This window comes from Artemia sp. Qi Xiang Cuo, chromosome 9 (assembly GCF_049724085.1).
Source record: "Artemia sp. Qi Xiang Cuo chromosome 9, ASM4972408v1, whole genome shotgun sequence".
Lineage (NCBI taxonomy): Eukaryota > Metazoa > Arthropoda > Branchiopoda > Anostraca > Artemiidae > Artemia > Artemia sp. Qi Xiang Cuo.
The window spans coordinates 23,050,331-23,062,843 of NC_142802.1; the positions used below are offsets into that span (position 1 = coordinate 23,050,331).

The window sequence follows — 12,513 nt, forward strand, 5'->3', positions numbered from 1 at the left end:
AAAAGTAAAAACATTTATATTTTTCCAGTAAAGTGCAAGTTATGTTCTGGCCTTGGGAAGGCATAGGGGTTTTGAGCCCTACTCATGTTAATTTCTGCTCGTTTTGAGTTTGAAAAAGTTTTCCAAAGTTTGCCAAGTTTATAAATGGTCGTAAGTGGCCGAAAAACAACGACTTTTGTTGGCCTGTAGCAAAATGTTTCTGTTGTAATATATGTTACTCCGAACAATTTCTTCAAGTACTGTCAGGAGTAATGTACTGTATTAGAAGAGAAAGAAAAACAAAAGAATGGAGAAAGAAAGTGAATGAAAATGTCCTATGCAAAATTTTCATAGATAGTACTTTACGTTACGTCATCGACGACCCGCGTGTTACGCGAAGCGTAACAAAGAATTAAGAATTCACTCACTCACTGAGTGAGTGAATTCTTTATTTAACAATAAAAATCATAAACAAAAAACTACATAAACAAAATTTCCCCCATAAGGATCCATGGCCGGGAAAGAACAGGGAAGAAAAAAAATACCAACAAAAAAAAATATATAAACAAAATAAAAATTAAAAAATCCAGTCGCCCACCTTAATAATTCCCAGAATGACAAGCTAGACAGGGGATAACATATGAATTCAACAACTAAAATAAATATCAAAATATTCCACATCCACATAAATATTCCTCATCAAATAAATATAAACATCGCATTGGCATGTCAAGGACTAAGAGGAAATGGTCATTCTGAACTTGTCCCAGTTAAAGATAGGAACAGGGCCACAATAAGTGGTAGGGAAAGAGTTACAGAGAGGTGGGTGGAAACTTTTGAGAATTTGTTAAACTGTGATGAAGTTATAGGAAATGATATGAAAAAGAATGAAAAGTTTGTGACACTTTGGAAGCGAGGGAATATTTATTTTGTGAAGAAGAATTAGAGACAGCCCTAAAAGGATAAAAAAACAATAAGGCCCCTCGTGCTGATAGTACGGTTAATGAATTCTTTAAATATGGTAGTTGCGAAATTAGAGATAAATTACTGAATATTTTGAATACGATTTTGAAGAAGGAGAAGTACCTAGCGATTTTTGGAAAATTTTAATTAAACCCCTCTATAAGAAGATAATAAGAGTGAGTGCGGTAATTATAGAAGCATTAGCTTGGTTTCTATAGGAAGCAAATTGCTTAGTACGACCGTATTTTTAGACTTAGAGATAACATTCTTACTCTTAGATTAATAATTGAGAAGTGCCTGATTAATCAGACCCCTTTAGTCCTCACGTTTATAGATTATAAGCAATTGTTTGATTCAGCCCATAGACGAGCTTTAGCGAAGATCCTATCTTTGTATTGTATACCAGATAAATACATCAAAGTGATTAGTGATGTGTATGAAAATACCATTGCTGCGGTTGAGGTGGGAAATGAGGTTAGTAGCTGGTTTCGTATTGAATCAGGAGTTAAGCATGATTGCGTTCTATCACCATTTATATGGAGCATTTAGATGGACTTTGTCCTAAGGAACATGTCAAAGGCTATGGTAGAGCATGGAATCAAGGGGTAAAGTAAAATTCTCCCATTATGCTGTTGATTTAAGCTCTAGATGAAAATTTTAGCAAAATGAATGATCTTTTGGAGGTTTTAAGAGCTCTTGGTGCAAGAACAGGCTTGAAAAATTAAAGTTAAGAAGACTAAGTCGTTTAGAACGGGAATAAGTGTAGGTGAAGGACTTATGTTGGGTAGCTAGAAAATCGATCAAGTGGATAGCTTCACTTAACTAGGTAGTATTATTAGTAAAGATGGTCGGAGTAGTGAAGATGTTAAAAGTAGGACAGCCAAAGCTCAAGGTATTTTTACAGTTAAAAAAAGTTAGGAAGAATAGGAAGATAAGTCTGCGAACCAAGATTTAGTATCAGAAGCTACGGTGATTGGCAGTGGTTAAGTTGAAACATGGGCGTTTCTATCACGGAAAACAATGTTTTCCAGATGAATTGTCTACGGATTCTTATGGGCACCCGTTCGACTGATTGTATTCAAAGAGTACGAAAAGTACAGTTCTATCTCACTCTAAGCTTGAGATTGCTAGTACACATTCTGGGGATGAAAGGTGACAGATGCAAGGTCACCAAAGATTGTCTTATTTGGTCATCCATCTAGGGCCAAATGGAACGCAGGTTACCCCTGAATGGGGTAGTAATGAGGGATTTACTGGAAATTGGGACGTTTTGGGAGGATGTAAAGAGGGATGTTTGGAACAGATTGGGATGGAAAAGAAGCGTACGCATCTGTGATGGCTTCAGGCGGCTTGGTGCTGCAATAAGTTGCTAGTAGTAGTAGTAGTGAGTATCTTATAAATAATATCAAAAGTTAACTTACACTTCCTCTGCTCCCTGAACCAGGATCGCCCTTTTCTCCCTTCGGTCCTGCATAACCAGGTGTCCCAGGTCGTCCCTAAAATTAATAAGGAGAATATTTGAATGGCTAATTTTCATACGTTGGTTTATGGAGCTACTCGGGGATCATTTCATAAGAAATCACTGACCAAATTGACAAAAGAAACATAACTGATAAAAATTTATTGTCTATATTATTGTTTCATATTATGCATGAAAAGTAAATTTAAAGATACTTCATCTAAATATTATTCATTAACATAAATGTGGTTATGATTTTGCCAGTTTGCTTTCACAGTCCACACAGCTATCAATGAAGATTACTAATTAAATACAGCCCAAGTTTTTTTTTCTCTTTTCTAGACATAATATATAAACAAATGGATAGTTCATTTTTGCTATAACATCAAATTTTTTTAATTCGAATCGATAAAAAATACACATGGTTCCTATTATTAACGTGTATATGCAGTAAGGGCTGTTTCGAGATTTCTTTTAATATTGCTTCCCAAGTGAGATCAATTTTAAATAGTTGTGAGTTATCAGGAGTTTGGAATGAAAGGAAGGGACAAGACTGGAAGTGGAAATGTAGCAAAATTAGTAAATGGTGAGTTGGAGGATCAGGAGATTCAGAAATGGCAGTGTGAAGTCTCAGCCTCGCCGTCCCTTGGCGTTTACTGGCAATGGAAAGAAGTCTGGAGAGGTGATATTTATTTTAAAGCGGGTTTAAATAGTGAAGAAATTAAGTGGTATATATCAGGGAGGGGTAATTTTCTAGCACTTTGAGAAATGAGGAAATATTTAGGGAGGATAAGGGTAATGAGTGGTCCTTACTCAAGCCCAATGTGTGGAGGATATGGCTGGGGTCTACTTCACTTCATGGCCCTTTGTCCCGAATAAATGGATTTAAGGAGGGAATTGTTTCCTGGTAACGTGGGGACAAGTGAGTGGTTGGTTTCAATAATGGGATCTAAAGATTAGGGGACAATAACAAAGATTGAAAAATATTAAAAACAGGAATGACACATAGAGAGAGATTTTTGTAAGGGGGGATGAGTGCTTAAATTAATGTTGAATGTATGTAAGCTGTGTTTTTTTTTTTTTTTTTTTGTGGCCATGGTCCTTATTGCTTTAGAGCATTAAATATTTATCTTTCTATCTAAATCTATTATGTGCGCAATATATTGTGTAATTATGTATGTTAGATTAATGGTAATATGTACTTTATTATGTTTTTGTATTGTTTTGTAATTTTGCATTGTTGTTATTATGTACTATTATTTGCTATGTGTGTTATTATATGTGCTATTATTTTGAGTATTTTTTCTTTATTTTGCCATAGCCCAAAGCAGTTTTTATTGCAATAAATATCTATCTATCTATGCAAATAGTCAAACAGTTCGTGGTAACGAACTGTAAGTAAGGAGCGACCCGGCTCAATGGTAACCGAAACTCTAGAAAACGGGTTTTTGATACCAATAGATACATCAAAAGAATCAAATTTTAATGCTAATTTCAAATATATAAGTTTCATCAAGTTTAATTCTACCAATAAAAAGTTATGAACCTGATGAAATTTGCCTCATTTTCGAAAAAAGGGTGAAAGACCCCCTAAAAGTTAGAGAACCTTAATGAAAGTCACACCATCATATTCAGCGTATCAGAGAACCCAACTGTAGAGGTTTCAAGCTCCTATCTACAAAAATGTGGATTTTTGCATTTTTTGCCAGAAGAAAGATCACGGATGCGTGTTTATTTGTTTGTTTGTTTGTTTGTTTGTTTGTTTGTTGTTTTTTTCCCCAGGGGTGATCGTATCGACCCAGTGGTACTAGAATATCGTGGGAGGGCTCATTGGAACTGAAATTAAAAGTTCTAGTGCCCTTTTTAATCGACCAAAAAAATGGAGGGCAAATAGGCCCCCTCCCACTCTCATTTTTTTCCCAAATTCACCCGATCAAAATTATGAGATAGCTATTTTGTTCAGCATGGTCAAAAATATTATAAAAATGTCTTTTAGGATGACTTGATCCCCCAAAGTCCCCAGGGGGAGGGCTGAAAGTTATGAACTTTATTCAATGTTAACATATAGTGTTGGTTATTGGGAAGTATACAGACTTTTTCAGAGGAGATTTTTTCTGGTAGGTGGGGGAAGAAGCGGGTCGGGGGCTATATGGAAGGAACATTCCATGAAGGAAGTTGGCCCGGGGCCAGGGGCACGGCTACGAAGGGGGCGCCGGATTTCCCAGCATTATTAAAGAAAAAGATCAGGAATTAAATAAAAAAAAAACAAGTTTTTCAACTGATCAACTGATTGTGATTAAGAGGTCATTTTTAAAGAACTGGAAAAAAAATTCGAACTATAGTTTAAAGAGCAGGGTATTGACTAGGGGGCGAACCCCCTAATATACGTGTTAAAAATTTATGAATATAGAAGTTCGTTACGTAAGTTAATTCTAAGTTACGTATATTTATTACTAATAAAAACGTTCGTAAATAAAATTAAACAAGTTTCGAGAAAGCCATTTAACCAAATATAATATGCAAATTTTGTTTTAATTATTCATGTACGGTGAGCCAAAATCAAAACCTGCATTAATTCAAAAACGTTCAAAAATTAAATAAAAAAACAAGTTTTTTTAACTGAAAGTAAGGAACGACGTTAAAACTTAAAACGAACAGAAATTATTCCGTATATGAAGGGGCTGTCCCCTCCTCAACGCCTCGCTCTTTACGCTAAAGTTTGACTTTCTCACAACTCTATTTTTTTAGACAATAAAAAAAACTTTAGCGTAAAGAGCGAGGCGTTGAGGAGGGGACAGCCCCCTTCATATACGGAATAATTTCTGTTCGTTTTAAGTTTTAACGTCGTTCCTTACTTTCAGTTAAAAAAACTTGTTTTTTTTATTTAATCAGGAAAAAAGTCAAGGGTTTTATGCTGAAACGAACTCAATAGCCTGAATATTTCGTACTATTACCCATATCTTTCAAAAATCGAGCGTTAGAAGAGGCTCCCCACCTATTTTTTTCAAGTGGAGGTAATGAATGAAAAAAACGAGTAATAACTTCGAACAGGGAAAATACTTCAAACTTTGAGTCTTCTAATTGACATCAAGAAATTTCAAAAATTGGAAAAAAATTCAATGAAAATATTTGGGAAAATATAAATAATTATCCTCAATGTATTCATAAATTAACCAATATGCAGTCAAAATTCCCCATTTTTTTTATAAGAAACGTTTGTCCAACAACAACTTTCAGAAATAATGCAATATGGATTGATTACGATGAAGGTTCTTGATAGATAACTTTTAACTTTTATAATGAATTTGTCAAGACTTTTTTGAGGAAAACTTATATTCTTTCCAATAGTTCCTCAAAGTGTCAAATTGTTTTAAAAGTAAACTTAACTCGTGTTGATTGTGACGAGCTGGGACAGGGCCGGATTAAGGACGATTGGGCCCAATCGAGCGCCGCGTTCGAAAGGGCCCCGTGCTGCCATCAAAATGATTTTTTTTTGAAATTTTGAAATATTTTTAACAGTTCCAGTAAGCGTTGCTTTTGGAGAGAGATCATTTTCCAGACTGAAACCAATAAAAAACTATCTGATATCAACAATGAATCAGAAAAAAATAAATAGTTTAGGAATTATGTCGATTGAAAGTAGAGACGCAAGGAAATTAGATTTTCAAATAGTTTTAGAGCAAAACCTAGAAACATTTAAATTCATTTATTTATATTTTGTAATTCAAATTTTAAAAGGCATTTTCAACAGTTTCAAAATATCTAGAGGAAAAAAACGTAAATTGACGTAAACTCAAAATGAGGATAAAAAGGACAAAAGAGGACAAAAACGTGAGCTCAAAAAGAAAAAACTTGACCATCAATTGAGACAAGATAAAGATAACAACCTGAGAGATGTAAACCTGAGATAACAAACTGAGAGATGTGCAAGGGTGAAATGAACAGCCTAGATCATTAAAAGTGGCAAAACCAATCTGAGCAGCTAAGGCAAGGGGCACTGAAAAAATGTCTTAAGCAATAATTAACGAAAAAAAAAAAAGAAAAAGAAATATGTAATTAGAATTCTTGCGAAAACGACAATTACAACGAGTCAACAACAAAATTGAAGAACAAAGAGATATGCTGCTAAAACATAGGTGGCAGCGATAATTACGACGAATTAAAAATGAAAATGAAGAACATAGAAATCTTTGGTTAGAAGATATACGACAGGAAGAACAAAGAAATATGTAGTAAGAAGATAAGTGGCAGTAAGAATTACAGACAACAGCGGGAATTAGAACGTGTCAAAAATGAAAGTGAAGAGCAAAGAATTGTAGGGTTAGCAGACACGCAAAAGCGAGTATCAGAATGTGTCAAGTAAGTAGTAGCAGTAGTAAGTATGACGGCACTAGACCCTTATGGTCCAAAGCGGCGGTGCTGATCTTCGCTTTGTCACCCTTCAGCCAGGAAGTGCAGTGGGGGCTGGGGGCCAGCCATCCTGTGCTGTCGCACACCCTTCCTGCCTACATTCCACAGATTTCTCCAGGAACCCATTTAGAGTTGGATCGACTCTGGCTGAGCTTACAGTATCACGCCACTAACCCCCGTTCCAAACCAAATAACTGGCCACGCCAGGAATCGAACTCTTGCCCCTTGGACAAAGAATTCTCAACCCAAGGCACGTAAACTTAGCCAAGACGGCTTAGAATGAGAATGAGTTAAAAATAAAGGTGAAGAAGAAAGACATTTTACGCTAGAAGAACAACACCATAAAAATCTTCAACACTAACAAACTGTGGCACAAAACCAAATAAAAATTCTATTTTTATTTGGTTTTGTATCAAATAACGATATACCGCAATACGGTTATAAATAACGATACCGCAAACTACGCAAGTGTTAATTACAAGTCATTGGGACCCATCAACGTTGTATGTATTCATTATGGAGTCCTCCATTTTCCCGTATGAAAAGTAGCCAACAAAGGTAAATTATTTGAGGGTTGCTGCCTGCTTGGTCGAATTGCATTCCTACCTCCATAATGTCCAAATGAATCAGTTTGGCCTGTTATGGAATATCACTTGCTCTCTAAAGAGTTTCACAAACAAGTACAAAACTTGAACTCATGCTTTGCTATAGCTTCATTCAACGTAAGCGATGATAAAACCATCAATAATCTTAATGTTTTCAGCTTCAAAGTAGCTGGACAAAGTTATCCTAAAATCAATTTAGTGGCTTATCCATCATCAATTTAGTGGCAAGCCCCTGAAGGTTATTTTGAACCACATCCATATAGCCAAACCTATTCAAAATAATATCCATATTCATATGGGAAACCTATTCAAAATAATCATCATGCAGCGCTAAACACCTCTTTGGTGAATCTAGATGGTTTAGCTGAAATACATACTGAAAGACATGTACCCTAGTAAAATTGTAATTTAATGAAGAAAAAAGAAGATACGAAACTTACGTCAATTCCCTTTGGAAGCGTTAATAAAAAAAAAAGAAGTAAGAGACAGAAATATACATGTTATAGACTAAGTAGATACAGCGAAAGATGTATAGGTTTATCAAAGATTAATCTAATAATTAACTAAAATAGTAAAGGAATATGCATCATCATATGCCCACCACACGACTCTATGGCCGGGAATCCAGGAGCTATAATGATTTAGCAAGGATAAGATTGTAGTCAGGGAGCGATGAATATGGTAGATGTTATCTAGATGCAAAAAATATTTTCAAACAACCTGTTGTATTGACTAAAAGCTGTTCCATTACTATTCCTTCCATAATTTCCTTATTTTCTGTTTTAGTTCATCATTTAGTTCACCTATTATGTTATTTTCATCTATTTTTAGCTACTTATGGGCTAGATTCTGGAATGTTCTGGAGATAGCTAAAATAATTCAAAATCACTTCTTTTAGTCTTTGAAAGTCCTTCGTGTAAACACATCGGCAAGGCTACAAAGGAAATAAGTGCTTTGAGTGTAATAAGTTTTTTTTGGGTGGACGTGACCATCTACCGAGCATTCTTATCAATAGTTGAAGTGAGCTTGAAGTTACAAGATGTCCACTAAAAGAAGTTTTGATATGGATTATAAGATAAAATTGGAATAGATCTTTTTTTTACTCTAACGTTATCTAGCACACTGGTTCTTTTTATAATCAAAGACACTTGTTTCCGTTCCGAAAATTGTAATGACTATAGCCGGCCAGGTATTGTTTTCATAATGAGATGGTCCCGAGCACACTGATTACCGGACTTGCGCATGAGTTTGGGTCCCCCCTCCAGGGCCCCAAGTTCCCATCCAGGCCCTCAGAGCCCCACTCCAGCTTTTGACCGCCATATTTAAAAAAAAAGATGATGAAATATATCAAGAAGGTGTCTATATGATAGATTTGTCGTAGCATCGAATACTGACATGGACAAATATTTGAACTACGACAAACACTAATGGTGACATCATTGGAAATGCATGCGATCGTTGACGTGGCAATAAGTGATTAAATTTCTTTGGAGTGCCAAAAAATTCGAATTCCATAGTGGTGAATATACCAGAGTAAAATTACCAGAGATGATAGTGATTAAAGATATTGACAGCCCAAAACTAATAGTTGATGACGAGGGTCAAGTTCTTGCTAATGCAGTTGGTAACACGTTACCCGTTCATAAATCATATCATAAAAATCATCATTTTGGTCAGTTAAAAAGGGCACTAGAACTTTTGATTTCCGTTTGAATAGAACCTCTTCAGATATTCTAGAACCACTGATTCTATGCGATCCCACTGGAAAAACAGTAAATAAAAAAATAATAATAACACGCATCCGTGATCTTCCTCCTAAAAAACCGAATTCCACGTTTTTGTAGATAGGAGATTGAGAGCTTGACAATACTGGTTTCTGATATGCTAAATCTGATGGTGTGATCTTGACTAAGATTCCTTGACTTTTTAAGATTCCTTATTTTTGACTTTAAGATTCCTTCAATAAGATTCCTTGACTTTGTGGGGATGTTTCTCGTCTTTTTTGAAAACCAGGCAAATTTTCTCAAGCTCGTAGCTTTTGACGGGTAACATTAAACCTAATGAATTTTATAGATTTAGAATCAGAATATAAGTGGTTCTTATGATGTAAATATTTTTACAAGAACTCCGTTTTTCAAAGGTTTGGTTACTATTGAACCGAGTCACTTCTTATTTACAGTTCGTAGCCATGAACTGTTTGAAAGTTGCCTTTTTTAACGTTCATTATTTTCTTTGACATTTGTACCTGTTATTGCATTTTATTTTAGTCACAGGTGGAATCACTTTGGGGTATAAAAAATCATTTAGGCTTTCATCTACCACACATGTGAAAAATAAAGGTTAAAAAAAACAGCAAAAAAAATCTTCCCCCCTAGATACATCAAATAGAAAAAAGTAAATACTTTTCTTCGTTTTTATTCTGTATCGTCTTTGACTTTTGACTTTTTTGCTTAATTTAACAATCAAACAATCAAACCTTTTGACGCACGTAGTGCATAACAAGTCGCTAAATTCTAAATTTATCGGTACAAACCATAGACCAAAAAGGAGAAAGGAAACGAACGAAAGAAACGAACAGAATGTAAATTTACCACATTTTGCCTCATATTCAAAGGTTTTCTTGGATGCTAACTAAAAGAAAAGGAACAAAAGGAAGAAAACAAAACAGAACTAAGCCTAAAAACATTAAGATGAAACTTACAGGAAATCCAGGTAGCCCAACATCTCCCTTTTTTCCATTTAATCCAGGTGTTCCAGCAGGTCCGTGAGGTCCTTTAAGACCGCGTTTGCCCCGTCTTCCCTTTTCACCCTTCTCCTGAAAGGAAAAGGTGCAAACATTATAACAATAGTATTATTTGTGAACAATATGTGACAGTGGTACAATGTCCTTGTTCACTTCAATTACTTGATTAGGATCGACCTTTGAAATATGAAGGTTTTCATGCCGCATTGCACGCTAGCCTGTTACTTATCCAAAAATCAGGAATTTGGAAAACAAAAGGCAAAAAAAAATACATTTGATAGAAACTGAGAAAAAGGAATACGCGCTACGCTCCATTACCATGAATTTCCTACTTTTTATTTATATTGATACATCCATAATATTTTCTGGATATTTGATGCATCTTTTCAGATCATAACGACAATAACGTTCCGAGAAACTTCCTTCTATGCTGGATACTACTTGTTTTTTCTTCTTTTTTTTTCTTACAGAGAATACATGACAGCAAGTTATCATTATTGGATATTAACAAGAGTATGTTTCACTAAACAAGACCCACTTTTTTTCAATTTTGAGCAAAAGTGAACACTGGTAAACAATTCAGTCAGGTACGAGCACATTTTTTTCTTTCTTTTTTGGAGGGGAGCAATTATGAAAAAAAAAAATGGTTATTTAGATAAGTACAAAAATATCAAAATTTCAGAAGGAATAGCTGGCCGAAGCCTCCACACTCCAACGTACACTCCTGAGTCAAGTAAATTCTTTTATGAATTTTTTTGTCTTATATTCCCAAGATGTAGAAGTGAGTTATCATTTACACTTCAGGGCTGCGTCGGATTGCTAATTTCAGTTTTGGCTAATTTAGCTAATTAGCTAATTATGACTAAATACCGAGCCACATCATAGTCACCTAAAATCGAAGATTTATGGATTATGTGTATTTTTCCTTGATTTCGTTTTCCTTGATTTTCATTGAGTCGCCTTTTCGGCAAGGGCTTCCTCCAAAGCACTATGTAGTTCTCAACGCGACAGATAGCGGATTGCACTAGAGTTATATATGGTAACTCCACGGGGAAAGAGGTACGAAACAAAATGGACCCAGTTTCTGGGGATTCATAATTGAAAACGGGGCATCCCAGGTTCAATATTTATGACCCCGGTCCCATGCAGTGGAGCGGGGGGTCATAAATACAGGAGGAGGAGTAAGAAGGCTCCTCGAATGTACATTGTGCAGGACCAATCGGCGTGTGAATTCGTCCAGTCAGTTACAAACCTTTTCCAAGTATTAGAAGAAATTGCATATTGTAGCAGAAACCCATAATGGTTATTACTTATAGGAAGATAACTGCAGAAGAACGGAAGACACAGAAGACGACCAAAGGCTTAGGACGACTTTTACCAAGGGCGAATCTCCACACGGTTGTTCCGTGCCGACAGGAAAAACACTGCACTTTGGCATGCCAAATACATGTACACCTGCCAAATCGAGAAAAATTGACCTCATTGTAAAAGATCTATAGAGAAACAAACGGGATGTTGTTGATTTCTCAAAGGCTCACCTCCCCCAACCGAGTGACAAAAAAATCTCTGGAACCTCCCGCTTTCCCTCCGGCATTAAGTACGAAGTTCATCATGAAGGCTTAAGATTTTTTGCAGCACCAACAGCCAAAAAACTCTTACCTGTTTTATCGAAGTCTCAAACGATTATCAATCTTACGAGTGGGAGCTTCAAAGCTATAGTCGGTATTGATAGTAACGGCTGGTCGAATGTAGTGGGACTTTCGGTCAGATCAACTGAAAACAGGAGGGAAACAATTCTTGACTTTGGCCCAGAAAACCAGGTCTTCGTGGTAAACACGATTTTTAAACAATAATATCGACGCAAGGTAACCTGGAGATTTCCAGACGGTAAAACTCAAAACATGATTTACTATGTGCTATTATCAAAGCGCCGGAATTTCTCTGTACTAGACATAGTGGCATTACCTATGGCGAACTTTGGTTCTTACCACATTATCCTGATGTCAAGGTTCAAGCTAAGAATAATAAAATTACCAAAACAACAAATATTCCAAAAGTTTTGCTGAACCTACTGTTGTGTCCTGAAAAAAGACATACCTGGATTTCCACCAACCCTGAAAAATTCCAAAATATACTGATGAGTCTCTCTTCCTTGACACTTACCTTCCTAAAAAACACCCACCAAAAGCAGTGAGTCACTGATCATCAGGATATAAGAGGATAAGCGAATATTCCATAAAAGTCAGACCGTACCTCCTGAATCTGAGATACTTGCCAGCTCCTTAATAGAAGAGCAGAGGATGGATCAGAAAGCCACTATATAGCCATCTGCAAAATAAATGGGAAGCCTGCAA

General features: G+C 35.8%; 1 protein-coding gene across 6 annotated transcripts in view; it reads right to left on the reverse strand.

Moving 5' to 3' along the window:
• LOC148948460 (uncharacterized) overlaps positions 1-12,513 on the reverse strand; it is a 521,750-nt gene that overhangs the window by 36,515 nt on the left and 472,722 nt on the right. For all 6 annotated transcript variants that reach the window (XM_089094386.1, XM_089094385.1, XM_089094390.1 and 3 more), the window contains 2 exons: positions 10,118-10,231; positions 2,364-2,438 (listed from right to left, as the gene is read on the reverse strand). In XM_089094386.1, coding sequence (XP_088950512.1) covers positions 2,364-2,438; positions 10,118-10,231 — 189 coding nt within the window. The remainder of the gene's footprint in view (positions 1-2,363; positions 2,439-10,117; positions 10,232-12,513) is intronic.